The sequence below is a fragment of the Pseudophryne corroboree genome, chromosome 5, assembly GCF_028390025.1.
Source record: "Pseudophryne corroboree isolate aPseCor3 chromosome 5, aPseCor3.hap2, whole genome shotgun sequence".
Taxonomy (NCBI): Eukaryota; Metazoa; Chordata; class Amphibia; order Anura; family Myobatrachidae; genus Pseudophryne; species Pseudophryne corroboree.
The window spans coordinates 755,794,190-755,819,547 of NC_086448.1; the positions used below are offsets into that span (position 1 = coordinate 755,794,190).

The 25,358-nt window shown below is 46.7% G+C and overlaps 1 protein-coding gene across 3 annotated transcripts in view; it reads right to left on the reverse strand.

Moving 5' to 3' along the window:
• Positions 1-2,545: 2,545 nt before the first annotated feature.
• Positions 2,546-25,358, reverse strand: part of RIDA (reactive intermediate imine deaminase A homolog) — a 61,264-nt gene continuing 38,451 nt past the window's right edge. For all 3 annotated transcript variants that reach the window (XM_063924172.1, XM_063924173.1, XM_063924174.1), the window contains exons 2-6: positions 25,160-25,265; positions 18,659-18,713; positions 8,984-9,052; positions 4,242-4,297; positions 2,546-2,834 (exon numbers count right to left, since the gene is read on the reverse strand). In XM_063924172.1, the coding sequence (XP_063780242.1) occupies positions 2,766-2,834; positions 4,242-4,297; positions 8,984-9,052; positions 18,659-18,713; positions 25,160-25,265 (355 nt within the window). In that variant the 3' untranslated portion in view covers positions 2,546-2,765. The remainder of the gene's footprint in view (positions 2,835-4,241; positions 4,298-8,983; positions 9,053-18,658; positions 18,714-25,159; positions 25,266-25,358) is intronic.

The following is a 25,358-nucleotide window of genomic DNA, read 5'->3' on the forward strand; positions in this document are numbered from 1 at the left end:
AAAATCAAAGATACAAGATGGATTCACTGCATGTTGCCTTGTTCAGCGTCCATCCACAAGCCATGGGGCGTGGCTTATAGATGGACGCTGAACAAGGCAACTTGCAGTGGTGAATCCATGTTGTATCTGATTTTTAAACGAATATATTAGCGGTGATTGTACCGCTATCTTTGGTACGCTTACATTTTTAGACCTGTGTTTTATGATGTGCTAATAAATCGTCATCCTTTAATGCAGTATTGGCGCCCCCCATCATTCTGTTTCCTCTAGACATTATATATATATATATATATATATATATATATATATATATATATATATATTTTAAAATCATGTTGACCTTATCACGAGCCATTGTCATGTCGACCTATCATCCGGATACCACTGTCAAATTATTTTCTCTAATATGGGGCCTACTTGTTCTATATACTTTACCTGCAGATAATATGGCACAAACCTACTTTACTGTATCCTGAAAAAACATTTATATATATATTTTTTTTTTAAACAATGATATGTATTTAATAGGAAAAAACTAAATCTACTGTGGCATATACACCTTACCTGCCTACTTTTGAAAAAGCATTTCAGAGAGATTGTCAAAGCTACACCTACATTATGAGCGCAGTGTTAAAGTGGACGTGTACTGCTAATCTGAGCAGTGTCATATAACGGACTAAAGCTGCATATACACGGTGCGATATGAACTACTGATATGGATTATATAGTCCAAATCGGTACAAAACATAGTACATATCACAGCTTGCGATGCCGATGCGTGCTTCCGCGGTGTCGGTATCACAGAAAAAAAATAGACTGTGCAGGCAGCTCAATTTTGACTAGAAAGTTGACAATCTAGTGCATATTGGTACGTGTGTATATTACTGACTGATCAAAGCCTGCAATACCGATATAAGCCCCCCTTAAAGACAAGCCCAGTATTTAAATGAGCTATTTCTAGTATAATCAAAATCGTCCACAGCCAAAATTGCACCGTTTGTGTAGGCTCCTTTACATACAAAGTAAATGAGCCCCATAGCAGTTGGTAACATCTACTAAGTTCTTGATAAATACACACTGATACTTTTCAGGGCTTGTTCATGTATTGTGTTCTACTCACAAGTGGTTCCATATAAGTGGCTTACCATACTATATAAGGGATAGTATGGTAAGCCTACTTATAACCAATGCAGAGAACTGGGACTGATGACCCCATTTGAATGTATAGATCTCGGATTTGTTTTTTTCCAGGAATAAAACAACGAAATAATGTGGGTAAGGTGCAATCAGGGAGATTACAATACTCTTCAGGGAGTATGGGAGATTGCAGCTATTTCAGGGAGTATCCCTGACAATGAGGGAAAGTTAGCAAATATAATATACACCCATCAGCTATAACATTAATTCCCTGCTATTGCTGGACAGCTCTTCCACTATGCTTAACTGCCCATAACCACAGAAGCGGATGAGTAGTTGTGCTGGGAAGGGGGGAGGGATGTCAAGTAAAGTGGCAGGGATGCCACAATTGGTGAGAGCTCCATGAATCTCTGAAGCTTAAAAAAAAAAAAAAAAAAAAAAAGCACAGTATCCTAAAAGTAAGAACATTTTTATAAGCAGAGTGCTAATAAGTTAATAGGATGTAATATTTGGGACGCACTTTATTTTGCAGAAAGAAGAACCATAGGGGCTCATTTATCAACGAGTGATAAAAGTTGTGAGTGATAAAACTTGTTACACTTCTAGTGGTGTCCAAGATGAATTAACAGTGATAGAGAAACCTGGAGATGCAAGACGAGCAGTGGAACCAACTGACAATTTTACTGAAGTCCTGACAATTTTCCAATTTTACATACTTGATGTGAAATATAGGGGTCATTCAGAGTTGATCGCTCGCTAGCAGTTTTTAGCAGTCGTGCAAACACTATGCCACCTCCCACTGGGAGTGTATCTTAGCTTAGCAGAAGTGCGAACGAAAGGATCGCAGAGCGGCTACAGAAAAAAAAAAAAGTGTGCAGTTTTAGAGTAGCTCCAGACCTACTCAGCGCTTGCAATCTCTTCAGACCATTCAGTTCCGGATTTGACGTCACAAACACACCCTGCGTTCGGCCAGCCACGCCTGCGTTTTTCCTGGCACGCCTGCGCTTTTTTGACCACTACCTGAAAACGATCAGTTGACACCCAGAAACGCCCTCTTCCTGTCAATCACTCTGCGGCCAGCAGTGCGAATGAAATGCTTCGCTAGACCTTGTGTAAATACATCGGCCGTTGTGAAACACTGCGCTGCATACGAATGGGCAAAAGTACGTTTTTTTGCATCAGCGTTGCACAGCGAACATTTTCTGCTAGCGATCAACTCGGAATGACCACCTATATTCCTAGTTTTATGAAAAAAAGAAAAAAAAGAGGAGAATAAAATAAAACCTAGACAAATCTTGAGTGAACAAAGATAATTTTCTTAATTTTATGTCAGTGCTTATTATGGTTTATTGTGAATATATATGGTGATGTGCGCAGTATCAATAAAATCTAAATCTGAAAAAAAATATATATATAATTAACCTTTATTGCTGACATGTATAATTACATTCCTTCTGACTGAATTATTAAAGATACTAAACACAATGTCCTTTAAACAGCTTAGGACTAATGCTTAAAACATTAATCAGTTCTTCCCCAAAAAATGCCCAAAATACAAAACAGCCCCTCCAAAATAGTGCTTCTATCAAATACATGGGCACAGGCGGTACTGTATGTAAGCGTCATCCTTATAGTGCCGGGGAAACCTCTGTTATAGGTCCAAGGACAGCCACCGCCTCGATTTCCACTCTTCCTCCCTTAAATAAAAAAGGGAAAATAAATATTTTTTGGAGCAGCAAAAAAGGGACCCAGTTAGGGCCCATTTATCAATGGGACCCATTTATCAATGAGTGATAAAACTCGTTGTGAATGATAAATGGTTCTCTAGCACATCAGCTACCAACTGTCATTTTCTCAAACACATGACAATTGGGAGCTGATTGGAGCACCATTTATCAGACGCAATGAGTTTTATTATTCGCAATGGGTTTTATCACGCGTTGATAAATGAGCCCCTTCTTTTTTAAGGATTAAAAGACTACAGGTAAAACTGGTCTAAAGTATAATGGTAAAGTCATAACTCTTTTGTTTAGATGGGATGCGGTCAGCATCCCAGTGGTTAGTCAGGTGACCAGCGCTGGAAGCCCGATGCCGGAACACCAAACAGCGATATTCCGAGGGTAAGAATTGAGGTAACGGTTAGGGTTTGGGGGTAGCACTAGAGGAGAGGTTAGCCGTAGATGCCCCCCCCCAAGTCTTAGCCCTACTCGCCACCCCCTGTGATTAGCCATAGCCGCCACCCCCACTATTTTAGCCCTAGCCACCACCCCAGTCGGGTTAAGGTAGGGAGCAGGGGAGGGGTAAAATTAATTACCCTGTCGGCATTCTAAAAGTCGGGATACCGTGGTTGGTCATGTGACCATCGGCATCCCAACCACCGGAATTTACTATCACACTCATTTAAATTAAAGGTAGGTACACACTGAAAGATATATCTGCAGATCAATTGATCTGCAGATATATCTATGGACGGATCGGGCAGTGTGCTGTGCATACACACTGCCCGATCCATCGGGGACTGACGTCATGAACTGGGCGGGCATGTACACACGCCCGCCCAGTTCAGCTGTCAATCACCGCGGCTGCCGCAGCATGTGTACGGGCGGCCGGCTGGTCGCCCGTACACACACAGCGATGCGCCAATATATCGGTAGATATATTGGCCATCGGCTGTGCTGCCGGGCCGACACAATATTTCTGTGAACGACGGAGTTCACAGACATATCGCCTGTACACACTGGGCGACGGACCCGCGATATATCGGCCATTGTGTACCTACCTTAACTGTTCTACATGCACATAACATATTCCTTTTGGGAGGAAGGGGAGAGACAGGTGTGCATGGGCACCAGAAGGCGGCATGTACTGGCTTACATCATCATGCAAATGCGTCTGTTATATGAACAGCTTTAAGATGGCCGAATGGTTACACATAGCGCCAAAAGGAAATCAGTATCATGTACAAGTATTGTAAGAGTTAAATTGTTAGCATATGACTCCTGGAGTACTTTGTAAACTGAAATATTCTATTCCAAACATGAAGGCTAAACATATAGGAAGAAGAGATACATCTGTATTTGGAAAGAATGGCTTGAACAACTTACTTTTGGCAAAGCAGCAACCTGGTAAGCGGCCCGTGCCGGGAAATTATTCTGAAAGACTGGGAAACAAAAGAACTAAATTGTGTTAAAAGTACAAACGTAAGGGTTGTTTTATTTGTGAAACAACATTTTATTAAAGTCCCTCAATAGAAAACAGTACATGGTATGGCATTATGTAAAGCTGAAAACAAATCTGTGAGGGGATGCACTAAGGTTAAAAATGTGCCCAAACCTCTGAAAATGTGGTTTTTGGAGGTCTGGCCGCTTAATGCATATACACCAAGCCCCGAAATGTGATCGATTCTGGGGTTTGGGTCCCCACTAGGGGGCGTCCAATCAGATCCTTTCCAGATCCCAATGTGGTGCAGGCGTCAGCCCACAGATGTGCAGATAGGACTCCAGGTCATAATCCCGGAAGTCCCGTCACCGCAAGAATTGTCCTTTGGAATTTTCTCCAAGCACATGGAGTTAATAAACGCTGTCATGCTTGCGGAGAGTGGCGGCACGCATCGCATGCAAAACGTTATGCTTGATGCATCTTGCCCTAGATAGCACATATTAGTCAAGACATTGTGATATGAACATTAAGACATGTCTGAAGACAATACACACGTAAGGAGAATTTTTAGACACTACGCTAGAAAAAGAGGGGGAAAAACAATGGTATGGGAGGATTAGTAAGGGGAGAGGTCGGACTCCGAACCCCATCCGCCTGCTAATTGGTTAGTTGAAAAACTTTACAGATGTTAGCGAGGGATGCCGACAGAATGGCTGGGAAGCAGGGTAAATATACAGGTATTAACAAGCCAACAATACCTAAATTCAACCACTTTTTTGTGTTTTGTTTCTTTTGGTGCAATGGCGTTTGTCTGTCAAGAGCATTTTAAGCCCTTTGTTGCTTATGGTGTTCTCATTCCAGTGTGGAGCCCATTTTTCGAGATCACACATTTTTAGAGTGCCAGAAGCTACACAAAATATACCTAGTGTTTTTTCCAGAAGGCTCTGCATTTTCAGGAAATACCTCTATTTGCTGTAACAAGTGAATTTAAATACAATTTAACCAAAATTTGTCCAAGAAAGCGGATGTACGTGTACGTATAATATATTGATGAAGTCCAGACAGGACGAAACGCGTTGGGTGCTGCCTTGATCTAACCTCAGTGACTAAGTTAAGATACTTCACTCCTCTCTTTTTAATTGTTTTTTGAATTTTTTTATTCTCACGTATTTTTATGTCCTATGTACCCCTTTTATGCTTTCTAGCCTTTCCATGCGTTTTTTATATATGTTTTTTTATGTATGGTACTTCTATTACTTATTTTTACTTCATAAATACTCGGTTTGTTTTTAGTGCTTTATATTGTAATAAATGTAATTTTTTATATAACTGCCTAGTTTTGCAAATGGTTTTTGCACCAGTGGTCGCTTTTTATTACCTCATCCTTTGTTCATAAATCTTTATTCTAGACACTTATACCGGTGCCTAACCATATTTGAGGTACAAAGCTGACGCCCTGATAAGACATAGGGAGTGCCCACTAGGCTGATCATATATCCGTAGTTCCAATACTAGTGTTGTTACTTGTTATACTGCATCTGTGGTGCCGATAGCTTTCCTGGTATATATATATATATATATATATATATATATACACACACACAGAGGAAAAACCACAGCACTCACCACACCAGAAGCGGGGCACAGCTATGCACTTACCACTCACAGGGTGGGGTGCATGTAACACTGCACTCTCCACCACAGAAGTGGGGTACACAGCTGTACTTACCACTCACAGGGCGGGGTGCATGTAGCCCATGACCACATCGCTCTAATAAATACAAACAGAGAACCCAGCACTCACCAAGGTAAACTCACTTATCCTCAACAATTCAATAAATAAATGATGGGGGTTTAGTTGGTGGATTGGCCAATGCACGGAAGCCTGCATACCGATTTTCAAGGTGCCCCACCTTCATGCAGGTCCTACACTATCACAGGTTTTGAGACTCTGTGATAGTGTAGGACCTGCATGAAGGTGGGGTACCTTGAAAATCGGTATGCAGGCTTCCGTGCATTGGCCAATCCACCAACTAAACCCCCATCATATATTTATTGAATTGTTGAGGATAAGTGAGTTTACCTTGGTGAGCGCTGGGTTCTCTGTTTGTATATATATATATTATATATTATATATATATATATATATACACGAAAGGAAAGAAGGGAACAAGCGCCTATGGTGTAGTATTTCCAGGAATGGGTAGTGATATTCTACCCACAATATACTGCGTACCAGATAAAAGCTTGTAATCAGGGCACATTAATTCACTGTCTTGTGTTCCTCATATAATGCCGGAATCAGATAGTAGCTTGTAACCAAGGCACATCAATTCACTGTCTTGTTTTCCTCGTACATTACCGGAATCTTTGGTGTGTGCTCTTTGCCGTGATCATACCGCGGCGGTGGAATGATTACAAGCTACTATCTGATTCCGGCATTATATGAGGAACACAAGACAGTGAAGTAAAGTCTCAATGTTCAGATGGTCGCAACGTTCCTGATCAATGTTCCGATGTTTGAAATTATAATTTTTTAATTATTTATTTATTTTTTTATTCATTTTTTTTAACTAAAATCTTTTGGATTGGGTTACATTCATGTTCTTCACCTAATTCACTCATAAAAACCCCCGACAAATTCTGAGCAGTTTTTTGGGAAAAAAATAGTCAGTTAAGTGGTTAACATAAACAAGTAACGGGTATTTTGCCTGATACCTTGTCTCCTGTGAATGCATTTGCAAAATAAATACACAGGGGTATTTCTGACTGGGATGCAAAGTTGCATGATTCCTCAGAAGCCTGATTTAGCACATCATGCTAACGCCACCTTCTGTAGGACTTATGCGAGAACCCATATAGCTTCATGTAGGAAGCCGCTCTGTCCACAGCTGCAAATGTCATTAGTATCACCAATTACACCAGCCACATGCTAGGTGCAAGAGATCCATTTGAAATAGGCTTCCCTTGTGCATATGCATAACTCAGAAGAGCACACCCACAACAATCCCACAAGACAGAACATGTCCATGCGATCTCATTGTCACTACCCAGTTAATGGCCCAAAAAGCCCAAATAATAGGGCAACACAGGTGTGGGGGGCTCCCACCAATAAAATTGACTTTGCACCCAGCTGTTGTCACTATTTTGCCCCTTATGGGAGCAGATGAGAGAGTGAGGGGCGTTAGAGAGAGACAAAGAGGGTGTCAGGGAGAGAGAGAGTGAGAGAGAGATACAGTATAAATGAGAGAGAACAGCTAGAGAAAGAGGTTGTCAGAGAGAGAGTAGCAAGAAAGAAAGAAAGAAAGAAAGAAAGAAAGAAAGAAAGAAAGAGAGGGTGTCGGAGAGAAAGATAGAGACAGGGGGTGTCGGATGAGAGGGAAGCAGAGAACAGGGGAGAGAGAGAGAGAGGGGGTGTCAGGGAGAGAAAATGAGGATAGCAAGAGAGAGGGTGATGGAGAAAGAGGGAGGGAATAGAGGGGAGAAAGAGAGACAGTGTGGGTGTCAGGGAGAGAGATGGTGTTAGGTAGAGAGGGAGTGGGAGCGACCAGGAGAGAGACAGAGGGTGTCAGGGAGAAAGAGGGAGGGGAGCAACAGTGTGTGTGTCAGGAAGACAGTGAGAGTGGAGAGAAAGTGAGAGGAAAAGAGAGAGAGTACGTGTCAGGGAGAGAATGGAGAAAGAGAGAGAGAGAAAGAAAGAAAGAGAGTCAGGGAGCGAAAAGAGTGCAAGAGAGGAAGGGTGTCAGGGAAAAAGAGAGACAGCATCAGGGAGAGAAAGAGGGGTGCAAGAGAGGGGGAGCGAGTGGGAGAGACACTACCTATTACAGCCTGGGTAAGCTTCAGCACAGGTCTCTGATGTGGACGGACACTTCATGGCATTAGGCCCTGCCCCCCTTGCCACCTGCAAATCGCAGCACTGCAGTGCCCTGATGCTAGGAGACAGCCAGGCAGGGCTAGAGAGGGCCGGGCCAGAACAATATATGCCGCAGTGTGGGGCTACCAATGTGTGGGGGCCCCTGGATGACCGCCCGGTCTATAATCCGGCCCTGGAGATAGGCAACAAAGCATAGATTGGCATCTGCGCATGCACTATGGGGCCGATTCAGACATAATCGCTGCTGTGCGTTTTCGTACAGCGGGCGATCAGGCACAAACTGTGTATGTGTATGCACCGCAATGCGCAGGCGCATTGTACGGGTACAAAGCGGATCGTTCACATGGGCGATGGCAAGGAGACTGACAGGAAGAAGGCATTTGTGGGTGTCAACTGACCGCTTTAAGGGAGTGTTTGGAAAAACGTAGGCGTGTCCATGCATTTGCAGGGAGGGTTCCCGATGTAAATTCCGGTCCCGGACAGGCTGATGTGATCGCAGCGGCTGAGAGTGTCCTGGGCTGCGCAGACTGCACAAAATCAGTTTGTACAGCTCTGGTACACATGCGATCGCACACTTGCACAATTAAAATACACCCCCCCCCCCCCGTTGGCGGTGACTATCCGATCGCAGGGCTGCAAAAATCGCTGTCCAGCGATCAGGTCTGAAATACCCCCTGTATGCTAAACCTTGCTATTAGCATTCGTGCAGAGAACCACCTGACTCCGTATTGTCCCTAAATAGTGCAAAAAGGGGAGATAAGAAACTATTTTGTTATATCTTCATTGATTTGCTATTTCCTTACTAATACTTACATTGCCTGTAAACTTCATTAACATCATTAAAATCGTTGATATCAGCCAATAATACAGTGGTTTTCACAACTGAAAAAGAGAGAAAAATTGGTTTTTTTTTGCAGTTCGTGAAAAACCAAAAAGCAGCGAGTAGATTACTGAACGGGGAGTTATATAAAACAGTATCATACAGAGTGTACATATACGGTCATAGATGAATAGAAATGGATAAACTAGAGATCAGTTTACAAATGATAACTTCCAGCTGAGAGCAAAGCTGTAGAGTAGCTGCACACTAACAATAGCTATGCTGACACGAGAGCATAGCAAAGGGCCTTAGCTAAAATGCTCATGCACCAACTCCAGTACATCATGCACAGCTCTTGAAGATGAACGATAATAAAGTTGTACAAAAGAACATAGGGGGTAATTCCAAGTTGATCGCAGCAGGAAATTTTTTAGCAGTTGGGCAAAACCATGTACAGTGCAGGGGAGGCAGATTTAACATGTGCAGAGAGAGTTAGATTTGGGTGTGGTGTGTTCAATCTGCAGTCTAAATTGCAGTGTAAAAATAAAGCAACCCGTATTTACCCTGCACAGAAACAAAATAACCCACCCAAATATAACTCTCTCTGCACATGTTATATCTGCCTCCCCTGCAGTGCACATGGTTTTGCCCAACTGCTAAAAGATTTCCTGCTGCGATCAACTTGGAATTACCCCCATAGTGGGACAGATGGGCAATGAGAAAAACAAGAGCAGGGGTACAAGGAGAAGGGAGCAGACTAGGGGCCTAATTCAGACCTGATCGCAAAATCTCTCTCTAATGGGCAAAAATAGGATTTTAATTAGCTACCGGCAAATCCTTTTCTCGTAGTCCATAAGGGATATTGGGGGAATCTAGTACGATGGGGTATAGACGGGGTCCAAAGGAGCTGGTGCACTTTAAATTTCTTCATTGGGTGTGCTGGCTCCTCCCCTTTATGCCCCCTCCCACAGGCAGTTATAGGTAAAACAGTGCCCGAAGGAAAAAGGACATATATGAGAGAAGGAACATGAAAAACAAGAAGTGGTGAGATTTTATACCAGCACACCACTAACATATAACAACCCGCAACGGCTGGTAACAACAACAGCAACAGCTGAACAGGTAAACACATAAAAGAGAACCTGCAGAAAAGTCAGTGCACTGAGGCGGGCGCCCAATATCCGTTATGGACTACGAGAAAAGGATTTACCGGTAGGTAATTAAAATCCTATTTTCTCTAGCATCCATAAGGGATATTGGGGGAACCTAGTACGATGGGAACGTCCCAAAGCTTCCAGAACGGGCGGGAATGTGCGGAGACTGCTGCAGCACCGCCTGCCCAAACTGGGTATCCTCTTTGGCCAGGGTATCAAACTTGTAGAACTTCACAAAGGTGTTCTTCCCCAACCAAGTCACAGCTTGGCATAGTTGCAAGGCCGAGACTCCACGGGCAGCCGCCCAGGAAGGGCCCACAGATCTTGTTGAGTGGGTTTTCAGAGACTTAGGAACAGGTAAGGCTGCCGACACATAGGCCTGTTGGATAGTAAGCCTAAGCCAACGAACAATGGACTCCTTCGAAGCAGGGCAACCCTTTTTCTGCGCATCATAGATCACAAACAAGGAATCAATCTTTCTGATTCAAGCCGTTCGCTTGGCATAGATCTTCAAGGCTCGCGCAGCAACCAACGCCTCCGGAGGAGCAGAAGTGTCAGAACTAGATGGAACCACAATAGGTTGATTCAGGTGAAACGCAGAGACAACCTTCGGCAGGAACTGCTGCCTAGTCCTGAGCTCTGCTCTGCCCTCGTAAAAGACGAAGTACGGACTTTTACACAATTCTGATACACACCTAGCAGAAGCCAGGGCCAGTAATATCACTGTCTTCCACGTGAGGTACTTGTCTTCTACAGTCATCAGAGGCTCAAACCAGGAGGACTGTAGAAATTCCAACACCACACTCAAATCCCAGGGCGCCGTAGGTGGCATAAAAGGAGGTTGTATGTGGTGTACCCCTTTCAAGAAGGTCTGAACTTCTGGCAACAGTGCCAATTTCTACTGGAAGAAAATGGAGAGCGCTGAAATCTGGACCTTAATGGAACCCAGCCGCAAGTCCTTATCCACACCAGCCTGCAGGAAATGTAAGAAACGTCCCAAGTGGATACATGCGTTCCTCGTACCAAGACACATATCTTCTTCAGATATGATGGTAGTGTTTTGACGTCACAGGTTTCCTGGCCTGAACCATGGTAGCAATAACCTTTTTGGAAAGGCCCTTGTGAGCTAGGATGTTCCGCTCAACTTCCATACTGTCAAACAAAGTCGCCATAAGTCCAGGTAGACGAACGGACCCTGTTGAAGAAGATCGCTTCTTAGCGGTAGAGACCAAGGGACTTTGACGGACATGTCCAGAAGATCCGTGTACCACGCCCTCCAAGGCCGATCCGGGGCAATCAGAATTGCCTGGACTCCTTGATCTCTGATTCGCTTGAGCACCCTTGGGAGCAACAGAATCGGAGGAAACAGGTAGACCAAGGCGATGTCAGTGCATCCAATGCCCTCGCCTGAGGGTCCCTGGTTCATGAGCAAAACCAGTGAAGCTTCTTGTTGAGTTGAGAAGCCATCAAGTCTATCTGTGGGCAGCCCCACTGGTGGATGGTCTGCTGGAACACCTGAAGGTGGAGTCCCCACTCCCCCGGGTGGAGATCGTGACGACTGCGGAAGTCCACTTCCCAGTTGTCCACACCCGGAAACGAAGATTGCGGACCTTGTTCTTGCATTTCTGTCCGCCCGTCCGAGGAGTATCTTTGACACCTCTCACATGCAGGCTCTGCTTTTTGTCCCTCTATGCCCATTGATGTACGCCACTGCTGTGGGGTTGTCTGACTGAACTTGGATCGTGTGATCCGTGAGCAGAGGAGAGGTCTGAAGCAGAGCATTGTAGATCGCCCGAAGTTCCAGAATGTTGATTGGAAGGAGGGCTTTGTGGACTGACCACCTGCCCTGGAACTACGCCCCTTGGGTGACAGCTCACCATCCTCGCATCCGTCGTGAGGAGGATCCAATCCTGAATCCCGAAACTCCGGCCTTTCAGGAGATTGGAGGACTGCAGCCACCACAGGAGGGAAATCCTGGCCTGAGGTGACAGCCGAATCACTCGGTGCATTTGCAGATGTGATCCGGACCACTTGCTCAGGAGATCTAATTGAAATATTCTGGCATGGAATCTCCCATATTGGATCGCCTCGCATGAGGCGACCATCTTTCACAGCAATCGTATGCAAAGATGGATGGACACTCATGTAGGTTGGAGCACCATTTAGACCATCTCCTGAAGTGTTCTTGCCTTGTACTCTGGTAGGAACACCTTTCGCACCACAGTATCCAGCAACATTCCCAGGAACAAGAGCCGCTGAGTTGGCTCCAGGTCGGACTTCTGTTAATTGAGGATCCACCCAGAAGATGGATAGTGCGGTCGATATGGAGCAATAACAGCTCTCTGGTTGTTGCTTTTATCAGAAGATCGTCCAGGTAAGGGACCACATTGACCTCCTGGACCCGGAGTTGGAACATCATCGCCGCCATCACCTTCGTGAATACCCTCGGAGCTGTGGACAGGCCGAAGGGCAGGGCCTGGAACTGGTAGTGACCATCCAGCAGGGGTACGTCTGATGAGGTGGCCAAATTGGAATATGAAGGTAGGCATCCTTGACATCCAGGGAGACCATGAATTCCTGTTCCTCCATGCCCGCAAATACTGCTCGCAAGGATTCCATTTTGAACTTGAAAACCTTCAGATAAGGGTTCAAGGACTTGAGATTCAAAATGGGCCTTACAGAATCATCCGGTTTCGGTACCACAAACAGGTTGGAGTAATAACCCTTGCCTCGTTGTGGTATTGGTACTGGAACAATGACGTGGGACTGTACCAACTTTTGGATGGCCTATTGCAACGTAACCTGCATATCCTCTAAAGCTGGTAAGCTTGATTTGAAAAATCGTTTGGGAGGAGCACCGTCGAACTCCAGCTGGTAGCCCTGAGAAATGAGATCCCTGACCCAGATATCCTGGCAGGAAGCCTCCCAGATGCTGCTGAAGTGACGCAGTCGATCTCCCACCTCGAGATCCCCTCGGGGTGGGTGGGCACCATCATGCTGAGGTCTTAGTGGAAGAAGAACTGGTGGTCTGGTCCTGAGAGCTGGTGCTTGCAGGTTTTCTTGACTTACCTCTGGTGCCTCTAGTGGCATTTGAGGCACATCTGGCCATAGATCGAAATCTGTTAGACTGAAAGGACTGCACAGACGGCCCCGTATAGGAGCGTCTCGCCGGTGGGGCCCCAGAGGGAATGTGGATTTTCCAGCCGTTACTTTGGAAATCCACATATCCAACTCATCCCCAAAGAGCCATTCCCCAGAAGAGGGGAGGGATTCCACACTGCACTTTGATTCTGCGTCCGCAATCCACTGACGCAACCACAAAGCCCTGCACGCCGACACTGCCATGGCTAAAGTCCTAGCATTAATATTTCCCATCTCCTTGAGTGAGTCACACAGGACGCGTGTAGTGTCCTGAATGTGCTTAAGGAGAGTCACCACAGTGACCAGGGGCATAGCCCCGGAGAGGCTCTCCTGAATCTGAGTAGCCCACGTATGAATGGCATGGGTCATCCAGCATCCAGCTATGACCAGCCTTTGCAATACACCTGCTGCCATGTAAACAGATTTTAGCGTAGTCTCTATTTTCCGGTCCCCAGGATCCTTTATGGTAAAGGAGCCCGAGGCAAGCAGCACCGCATTATTAGACAGTCGAGAGACTGTTACGTCAATCCCAGGCGGTTCCTCTCAAAACCTCCTGCCTTCAGGAGCAAATGGTAAAGTGTGCAAAAACTTTTTGGACACCTGGAATTTTTTGTCTTTTTTTTTTTTCTGAGGCTAACTTGAATAGGTCATCTAACTCTGCAGAATCAAGGAAAGTGAAATTAGGCTTGTTTTGTCTAAAGAAAAACGACTGCTGTGATGCAGCGTCCTCTAGAGGGAACTTTAACATGTCCCGTATAGCCAGAAATTGGGGTTCAATACCCTGAGCAGAATCTGAATCCCCACTAACGGGATCCAAGTCCTCCCCATCCTCCTGTATATCCTCATCTGTATCAGACAGCAGAGCAGGTAGACCACGCTTTTGTGGACCTGCATGAGAGAAGGGGGGCTGTGTAACATTTGCCCTAGCAGCTAAGTCTGCAACAGCTTGTTGTAGTAGCAGAGTTTTCTGTACATTAGCAGTGAGCTGGGATGACGTAGCAGACATCGTAGTTTTAAGAGACCCTAGCCAGTGGGGCTCTGGACCCTCTCCCCCCAGCCCCTTCACTGATTTGTGAAGATTGGCTGCATTGTTCACAAGAAACAGAATCAGATGACATGGGAGAGAATCTGATGTGGCATACACTGCACACATTGTGTTTACCCATGATTCACAGTAAGCACAATGACATACACACAGACAGTAATACTTTGCAAGCCTGCCCTTACTGTATGTGAGAGGAGACACACAGAGAGAAGGACACCATCACACCCCTAGCTGCACTGCCCCAATGAGGCTGACAGCTAACTATAACAGAGCAAATACTAGTAAATTCTGTCCTGTAGAGGACACAGACCGTGTACAACAGCAGCTCTCCCCCTTTGTAACACCCTGTACCAAATTTCCAGCATGTCTTGAGATGCAGGAAGCGCTGTGTGTGGCAGCATTAAGCAGAGGAAGGCGCCAAAATGCCTCTGGTCCCGCTCTGAGTTATCTCCGCCCCCTCAAATGGCGCCGGAGTTATAATGATTTTTATACTGGCAAACTCTCCTGTGTGGCTTAAAATCGTTGCACAAGTGCTAGTTCAAGCAAATATAAACCAGTCTGCACGGGGCTCCAGCGGGACCCCCCAGGAGGGTCCTGTATGCCGCGCCCGCGTTAAGCCGCACTTTGAACCGGGGGCCCCCCAGTTTGTACTCACCACAGACGTCACCTTCAGGCTAGTGTTAGGGGTGTGGGGTTTGCTGCGATTGTGACAGCCAAGGCGCAGTGCCCCGCTGAACAAACAACCTCTCAGGACGGTGGTCCAGCAGCAGGAAAGCGGCTCTGATACCTCGCAAGGCCGGTGACCGCTACCCCACCTAACTCCCACGGTGCAGCTAAGCTGTTTCCCAAACAGCATACCGAAAATAATAAAAGTTTAAAAGAAATTGAAGAAAACTCTCTGGAGCTGCAGAGACGTGCATCCTCTCCTGAGGGCACTTTTTTCTAAACTGCCTGTGGGAGGGGGCAAACAGGGGAGGAGCCAGCACACACAGTGAAGAAATTTGGACCCCTTCTATACCTATCGTACTAGATTCCCCCAATATCCCTTATGGATGCTAGAGAAACCATGTGCACGGCAGGTGGCGGCAGATATAACATGTGCAGAGAGCGTTAGATTTGGGTCAGTTATATTGTTTCTGTGCAGGGTAAATACTGGCTGCTTTATTTTTACAGTACAATTGAGATTTCAGTTTGAACACACCACACCCAAATCTAACTCTCTCTGCACGTTATAGCTGCCCCACCTGCACTGCACGTGGTTTTGCCCATTAGAGAAAGATTTTGCTGCTGCAATCAGGTCTGAATTAGGCCATAGGACCCAGTCCTCATAGTCTTATAGGCATATTCCAATAGAATTTGCCATCATTCTAAGGCCACAAACTCAAAATCACAACTCGAGGGCAGGCAATGAGCGTCTACTGGTTAATGAAGCATATTGAGAGTAGCCGCAAATCTAAATAGAACAGTACTCCTCAAACTTGTCAGCTAAAGGTATAATTAGGCTGTCCATACTCATAATGATCTTTAGGAGTGATGTGGGTCTCTAACACACCTGTATTACTACATTTCCGGCACTACTGAGATATTCATGAAGGACTTTTTATATTGTGTAAATAGCAGGCTTACAAGTCAGAAGCTGCAGGTTTCTACCAAGTCACTCTCCAATATAGCTTTGTATGTGGCACCCACCTCACTCCACAATGGGTGAATACTGGGACATTCCTGCCATATATGGAGAAATGTCCCAGAGCACCTCAAGCAGTTATTTGAGATCAATGGGTACACTTTGGGAAGAAAGTTATGGCTGTGGTAACATTGGGATAGGACCTTGTAATAGCTCTCTATAACCTGTACACTGACTACTACAGGGTAGTCCAGAATATAGTGGGCAATTATTTTTATCAGGCACATTCACCAGCTCATGATCCCAATCGTTAGTAAATTTAATCAATTAATCGATAAATCCCTCCAAGAGTATGAATGACTCAGTATCATCTTATTGGACCCAGGAGAATATAGAAAAACTGGGTTAAAAACAAGTATGCTAACTGGCAGCGGAAGCTATACTAAATATATGAGAAGCAGTTAGTTTCCCGGCTGTCGGGATTCCAGCGGTCACGATACAGATGCCGGAATCTCGACAGCCAAGGAAACCGTGCAGTCGGAATCCCCACTTGGGGGTTGTTCCACGCCACCCCCCAAGGGGAATAAATAATCTCGCCACCGAGCCCGGAGCGTGACGAGCCCACAAGGGGAAACGCTACGCTCGCCATCGGGATCCCGCCTGTCGGAATTTCAGCGTCGGTCTTATGACTGCCAGGATCCCATGCTGATTCCCAAACATATAACCTACAACATACATGAGTGCTTAGGATACAGGATGATTCAGTCTGTAACACACTAGAACAGATGACAGTCCATGGTAGCAGCTCTGTTAGGAGACTGCATGCAGGAGGCTGTAAAATAGCATACTGTAGCTGGAAGCACAGGTAATACTGCAGGTAGCAGACAGGACACTGGTGTAAGATGAACGCTGATTACAACAGGGAGTAAGAGATGATGACTCCTTGTTGCAGGATGGTGAGCGCTGATCACAGGACTGAATCAATAGAAGAATAGGAGCACTCTGGATAACGGAAAGTAACTGGAACAGATGCTGGAAGCTCAGGAACAGAGAACCGCTTCTAACACAGGAGACCTAATAGACTAGTTGTATTGGCAACGAGCAGGTGGAGGAGAGCGGTTTAAACAGGGAGCCGTAACACAGGATTGGACACTGAAGTCATGTGCAGTATAAAGACTCTGTAAATGGCTGTAACAGTTTCAGCTGACCTCAGGCAAGATGGCGGCACCCACACCGCAGCAAATGGGGAAACCTGAGATGATTGGCCAGCAGACACATACAGCTAGTCAATCAGCAGCGCAAAGTGTGGCAAGAAGGTCTAAGAACTCTATTTGTGACAGGGGATACTAAACATTCTATGTGACGTTCAACTTCTGCTAGCCAGGTGCAGTAATGGGAACTGGAGATATTTAAAACGCTACTATCAAGGAGTGCTTTACATGAACACATGTTCCAGCCAGCATGGTATGCTATGGTGGGCTTATATTGGCCAACGGATATCCTGCTAAAAATAGCTGCTATAAGGTAAAATAGCCACCCATATCTATCCAGCTGGGATGGCTGGCCAGATTACATTTACCATTGTTAGGGATTAAGGGTGCAGGTGGAAGGTAAAAAATATTTCAATATATATTTATGTTTCTTAAAGAGGACACAGGCTCCGACTGTCAAGGGAACCTAGAACATATATCTACAATATAAATGATATTACAGATGTGTCCTCATACGTCAAGCATCAGGGGGTGATTCAGACCTGATTGTAGAGGTGTTAAATTTAGCACATCTATGATCAGTTACTCAGACATGCGGGGGGACGCCCAGCACAGGGCTAGTCCATCACGCATGTCAGACCCTACCCCCCCTTCCCCACGGGTGCGAAAGCATCGCACGGAGGCGATGCTTTCACTCCCACCAAGTAGCTCCGTGCCTGCGCAGCCTAACTACGCTGGCAGGCGACTACCTGCTGCGTTCCGGGTCGCAGCAGCTGCGTGTGACGCCACGCAGCCGCCATGGCCCGCCCCCGCAACAGTCCGGACATGCCTGCGGTGTCCGGACCGCGCCCCACCAATGGCGTTCTAACGCCGTTGGCACGTCCCCTCCTGCCTGTCAATCAGGCAGAGGCGATTGCAGCCGCGAGATGCTTTCGCATCTCAGTGGGCCTCACGAGGTGCGCACTCCCCAAAGGGTTTCAGACTGTTTGCTGCTGTTGCAGCGATCGGGTCTGAATTAAGCCCTCAATACACCATGCTGCACGAGATGCCTGCCATGAAGGAACCGAGTTGAGGGGTGTAGCGCAGCAACTTTTTCATTAAAAGTTGTGTATACAGTAATTCGTACCACAGAGACAGCTAAGCACTAGTCTGTACCAGAGACGCCGGGCTGCGACTTTAAAGGCACAGGAATTCGTTTTAAATACAGTATGTGCAAAGTCGCAAGAGAAGAATGAAAAAAAGATGACCACAAATTTGCAAATGTTGCATTTTAAATTAATCGGTGAAGCCTCGTTAAATGGTTTAGTTGCATCCATTAGTTTCATTTGTGTGGCAAATATGCACATTCAAGTGAAAAAGATTCCTTGCGCAAGCCGAGTTGCACAGGACCTGGCGCACCAAGGAGGACTGTTTGGTGCGACTGCAGCAATAATCTATGAAGACATAGCTATAGGTCACATGATGATCTTTTAAAGCAAGGACAACCCACATACCATTGCCATAGTCACATCCTGCCGCCTTAAGGATTTCGCCCATATTCAGCAAAGCCTGGTTACAATAGGAAGATATTAAAATGATTAAGGGTTTAACTATACAGCACATTCTTTATGGTTCATATTATTTACTCATTCAATGTATTTTAAAACTCACCAAGAGCTGCATAGTGAGCAAAATTGGGGAGGGGGGTTTCGTCTATTAAACCTATAGCCTTGACCTTGCTGGTAACTGGGGCGGAAAGTAGCTATGCAGAGTGGGACTCTCCTAATGCCAAAACGGGTCTGACTGAATACTCAGCTGGCAAACTGGTCACCAGCTACTACAGGGGGAGCGATTTAATTAAGGAAAAGGTCTCAATGTTCTCCTGACCCATTTTTCAGATATTCGGATACTGTAAACATTGCCGATTATTACAAACAAGTACTGCGAGTACCACACCATCCCAGAGACACATCATGGCAATGGGACCTTGTGCTTCTCCTACGGGAACTATTACGGTTGCCCGTAAGGTGGATGTAACATTGGCTTGCAACTCAGCCGCACCGGCTCCTCCAGACTAGGTATAGTGCATATGTCACAGCGGGCGGCTTAACGACACATATGTATGGTCAGCAGGTTCCCCAAACATCTTCTCTATGCCAGCTCCCATGATACATCACAGGGTATGACTATCTCTCTGCGATATACCGCCATGCATCACCTGGCCGTATACATTATATATGAGTGAAGGATTATCACAGCAGAGTGCCTACACAACCGCTCCACAGCAGCCTATCACAGAACACTGAATCCCCCAAAGTATTTAGATTACAATAAAAATAAGAATTTACTTACCGATAATTCTATTTCTCGTAGTCCGTAGTGGATGCTGGGAACTCCGTAAGGACCATGGGGAATAGCGGCTCCGCAGGAGACTGGGCACAAAAGTAAAGCTTTAGGACTACCTGGTGTGCACTGGCTCCTCCCCCTATGACCCTCCTCCAAGCCTCAGTTAGGATACTGTGCCCGGACGAGCGTACACAATAAGGAAGGATTCATGAATCCCAGGTAAGACTCATACCAGCCACACCGTACAACTTGTGATATGAACCCAGTTAACAGCATGATAACAGAGGAGCCTCTGGAAAGATGGCTCACAACAACAATAACCCGAATTAGTTAACAATAACTATGTACAAGTATTGCAGACAATCCGCACTTGGGATGGGCGCCCAGCATCCACTACGGACTACGAGAAATAGAATTATCGGTAAGTAAATTCTTATTTTCTCTGACGTCCTAGTGGATGCTGGGAACTCCGTAAGGACCATGGGGATTATACCAAAGCTCCCAAACGGGCGGGAGAGTGCGGATGACTCTGCAGCACCGAATGAGAGAACTCCAGGTCCTCCTCAGCCAGGGTATCAAATTTGTAGAATTTAGCAAACGTATTTGCCCCTGACCAAGTAGCTGCTCGGCAAAGTTGTAGAGCCGAGACCCCTCGGGCAGCCGCCCAAGAAGAGCCCACCTTCCGTGTGGAATGAGCTTTTACAGATTTTGGCTGTGGCAGGCCTGCCACAGAATGTGCAAGCTGAATTGTACTACAAATCCAACGAGCAATAGTCTGCTTAGAAGCAGGAGCACCCAGCTTGTTGGGTGCATACAGAATAAACAGCGAGTCAGATTTTCTGACTCCAGCCGTCCTGGAAACATATATTTTCAGGGCCCTGACTACGTCCAGCAACTTGGAGTCCTCCAAGTCCCTAGTAGCCGCAGGTACCACAATAGGCTGGTTCAGGTGAAACGCTGAAACCACCTTAGGGAGAAATTGAGGACGAGTCCTCAATTCTGCCCTGTCCGTATGAAAAATCAGGTAAGGGCTTTTACAGGATAAAGCCGCCAATTCTGACACGCGCCTGGCCGAAGCCAAGGCAAACAACATGACCACTTTCCACGTGAGATATTTTAAATCCACAGATTTAAGCGGTTCAAACCAATGTGATTTTAGGAACCCCAAAACGACATTGAGATCCCAAGGTGCCACTGGAGGCACAAAAGGAGGCTGTATATGCAGCACCCCCTTGACAAACGTCTGAACTTCAGGCACTGAAGCCAGTTCTTTCTGGAAGAAAATCGACAGGGCCGAAATCTGAACCTTTATGGATCCCAATTTGAGGCCCATAGACACTCCTGTTTGCAGGAAATGTAGGAATCGACCCAGTTGAAATTCCTCCGTAGGGGCCTTCCTGGCCTCGCACCAAGCAACGTATTTCCGCCAAATGCGGTGATAATGCTTTATGGTTACATCCTTCCTGGCTTTGATCAGGGTAGGGATGACTTCCTCCGGAATGCCTTTCTCTTTCAGGATCCGGCGTTCAACCGCCATGCCGTCAAACGCAGCCGCGGTAAGTCTTGGAACAGACAGGGTCCTTGCTGGAGCAGGTCCCTTCTTAGAGGTAGAGGCCATGGGTCCTCTGTGAGCATCTCTTGAAGTTCCGGGTACCAAGTCCTTCTTGGCCAATCCGGAGCCACGAGTATAGTTCTCACTCCTCTCCGTCTTATAATTCTCAGTACCTTGGGTATGAGAGGCAGAGGAGGGAACACATACACTGACTGGTACACCCACGGTGTCACCAGAGCGTCCACAGCTATCGCCTGAGGGTCCCTTGACCTGGCGCAATACCTGTCCAGTTTTTTGTTGAGGCGGGACGCCATCATGTCCACCTTTGGTTTTTCCCAACGGTTTACAATCATGTGGAAGACTTCTGGGTGAAGTCCCCACTCTCCCGGGTGGAGGTCGTGCCTGCTGAGGAAGTCTGCTTCCCAGTTGTCCACTCCCGGAATGAACACTGCTGACAGTGCTATCACATGATTTTCCGCCCAGCGAAGAATCCTTGCAACTTCTGCCATTGCCCTCCTGCTTCTTGTGCCGCCCTGTCTGTTTACGTGGGCGACTGCCGTGATGTTGTCCGACTGGATCAGTATCGGCAGACCTTGAAGCAGAGGTCTTGCTTGGCTTAGAGCATTGTAAATGGCTCTCAACTCCAGAATATTTATGTGAAGTGATGTCTCCAGGCTTGACCACAAGCCCTGGAAATTTCTTCCCTGTGTGACTGCTCCCCAGCCTCGCAGGCTGGCATCTGTGGTCACCAGGACCCAGTCCTGAATGCCGAATCTGCGGCCTTCGAGAAGATGAGCACTCTGCAACCACCACAGGAGAGACACCCCTGTCCTTGGAGACAGGGTTATCCGCTGATGCATCTGAAGATGCGATCCGGACCATTTGTCCAGCAGGTCCCACTGGAATGTTCTTGCGTGGAATCTGCCGAACAGGATTGCTTCGTAGGAAGCCACCATTTTTCCCAGGACCCTTGTGCATTGATGCACTGATACTTGGCCTGGTTTTAGTAGGTTTCTGACTAGCTCGGATAACTCCCTGGCTTTCTCTTCCGGGAGAAACACCTTTTTCTGGACTGTGTCCAGGATCATTCCAAGGAATAGAAGACGTGTCGTCGGGATCAGCTGCGATTTTGGGATATTGAGAATCCAACCGTGTTGCCGCAGCACTACTTGAGATAGTGCTACTCCGACTACCAACTGTTCCCTGGATCTTGCCCTTATCAGGAGATTGTCCAAGTAAGGGATAATCAAAACTCCTTTCTTTCGAAGGAGTATCATCATTTCGGCCATTACTTTGGTAAAGACCTGGGGCGCCGTGGACAATCCAAACGGCAGCGTCTGAAACTGATAGTGGCAGTTCTGTACCACAAACCTGAGGTACCCTTGATGAGAAGGGTAAATTGGGACATGGAGATAAGCATCCTTGATGTGCAGAGACACCATATAATCCCCTTCTTCCAGGTTCGCGATCACTGCTCTGAGTGACTCCATCTTGAATTTGAACCTCTGTATGTAAGTGTTCAAAGATTTTAGATTTAAAATAGGTCTCACCGAGCCGTCCGGCTTCGGTACCACAAACAGTGTGGAATAATACCCCTTTCCCTGTTGCAGGAGGGGTACCTTGATTATCACCCGCTGGGAATACAGCTTGTGAATGGCTTCCAATACCGCCTCCCTGTCGGAGGGAGACGTCGGTAAAGCAGACTTTAGGAAACGGCGAGGGGGAGACGTGTCTAATTCTAATTTGTACCCCTGAGATACCACCTGAAGGATCCAGGGGTCCACTTGTGAGTGAGCCCACTGCGCGCTGAAATTCTTGAGACGGGCCCCTACCGTACCCGAGTCCGCTTGTAAAGCCCCAGCGTCATGCTGAGGACTTGGCAGAAGCGGGAGAGGGCTTCTGTTCCTGGGAACTGGCTGTCTGCTGCAGCCTTTTTCCTCTTCCTCTGCCACGGGGCAGAAAAGAGGAGCCTTTTGCCCTCTTACCCTTATGGGGCCGAAAGGACTGCGCCTGATAATACGGTGTCTTCTTATGTTGAGAGGCTACCTGGGGTAAAATGTGGATTTCCCAGCAGTCGCCGTGGCCACCAGGTCTGATAGACCTACCCCAAATAACTCCTCCCCTTTATAAGGTAATACTTCCATATGCCTTTTGGAATCCGCATCACCTGACCACTGCCGCGTCCATAACCCCCTTCTGGCAGAAATGGACAGCGCACTTACTCTTGATGCCAGTCGGCAAATATCCCTCTGTGCATCACGCATATATAAAAATGCATCTTTTAAATGCTCTATAGTCAGTAATATACTATCCCTATCCAGGGTATCAATATTGTCAGTCAGGGAATCCGACCAAGCCACCCCAGCACTGCACATCCAGGCTGAGGCGATTGCTGGTCGCAATATAACACCAGTATGTGTGTATATACATTTTAGGATATTCTCCTGCTTTCTGTCAGCAGGTTCCTTAAGGGCGGCCGTATCAGGAGACTGTAGTGCCACTTGTTTTGACAAGCGTGTGAGCGCTTTATCCACCCTAGGGGGTGTTTCCCAACGTGCCCTATCCTCTGGCGGGAAAGGGTATGATGCCAATAACTTTTTAGGAATTATCAGTTTTTTATCGAGGGAAACCCACGCTTCATCACACACTTCATTTAATTCATCAGATGCAGGAAAAACTACGGGTAGTTTTTTCTCACCAAACAGAATACCCTTTTCAGTGGTACTTGTACTATCAGAAATGTGTAAAACATCTTTCATTGCCTCATCATGTAACGTGTGGCCCTACTGGAAGTCACATTTGTCTCTTCACCGTCGACACTGGAGTCAGTATCCGTGTCGGCGTCTGTATCTGCCATCTGAGGTAACGGGCGTTTTAGAGCCCCTGATGGCCTTTGAGACGCCTGGACAGGCACAAGCTGAGTAGCCGGCTGTCTCATGTCATCAACTGTCTTTTGTAAAGAGCTGACACTATCACGTAAGTCCTTCCATAAGTTCATCCACTCAGGTGTCGACTCCCTAGGGGGTGACATCACCATTACCGGCAATTGCTCCGCCTCCACATCATTTTCCTCCTCATACATGTCGACACAATCGTACCGACACACAGCCCACACACAGGGAATGATCTGATAGAGGACAGGACCCCACTAGCCCTTTGGGGAGACAGAGGGAGAGTATGTCAGCACACACCAGAGCGCTATATATAAGGGATAACCTTATATAAGTGTTTTTCCCCTTATAGCTGCTGTTATGTTAATACTGCGCCCAATTAGTGCCCCCCTCTCTTGTTTTACCCTTTTCTGTAGTGCAGGACTGCAGGGGAGAGTCAGGGAGACGTCCTTCCAGCGGAGCTGTGAGGGAAAATGGCGCCTGTGTGCCCCCTTCTCGGCGGACTTTTCTCCCGCTTTTTGCTGTATTCTGGCAGGGGTTAAAATACATCCATATAGCCCTGGGGGCTATATGTGAGGTATTTTCGCCAGCCAAGGTGTTTTTATTGCTGCTCAGGGCGCCCCCCCCCCAGCGCCCTGCACCCTCAGTGACCGGAGTGTGAAGTGTGCCTGAGGAGCAATGGCGCACAGCTGCAGTGCTGTGCGCTACCTTGGTGAAGACTGATGTCTTCTGCCGCCGATTTTCCGGACCTCTTCTTGCTTCTGGCTCTGTAAGGGGGCCGGCGGCGCGGCTCTGGGACCGGACTCCGAGGCTGGGCCTGTGTTCGGTCCCTCTGGAGCTAATGGTGTCCAGTAGCCAAGAAGCCCAAGCTGGCTGCAAGCAGGCAGGTTCGCTTCTTCTCCCCTTAGTCCCTCGATGCAGTGAGCCTGTTGCCAGCAGGTCTCACTGAAAATAAAAAACCTAAAACTAAACTTTTTCTTAGAAACTCAGGAGAGTCCTAGAATGCACCCTTCTCGGCCGGGCACAAAAATCTAACTGAGGCTTGGAGGAGGGTCATAGGGGGAGGAGCCAGTGCACACCAGGTAGTCCTAAAGCTTTACTTTTGTGCCCAGTCTCCTGCGGAGCCGCTATTCCCCATGGTCCTTACGGAGTTCCCAGCATCCACTAGGACGTCAGAGAAATGATATTTGGTGATCAGTATTTAAAAAGTGCAATGGAAGAATTACCTGCCGTGCCTCACCCTTAACCCCGCCAGGCACAAGCTGCCCACTCTTAGGATCCATGCCAAGCTGGCCAGACACGAACATGGTCTTATCCACCACCACTGCTTGACTGGAATATAGAACAGACACTGAACATTACCAACCATGTATTACTAAACATACAATAAAAAGTTGTAATGGCACAAAGTGGTGTAAAAAATAC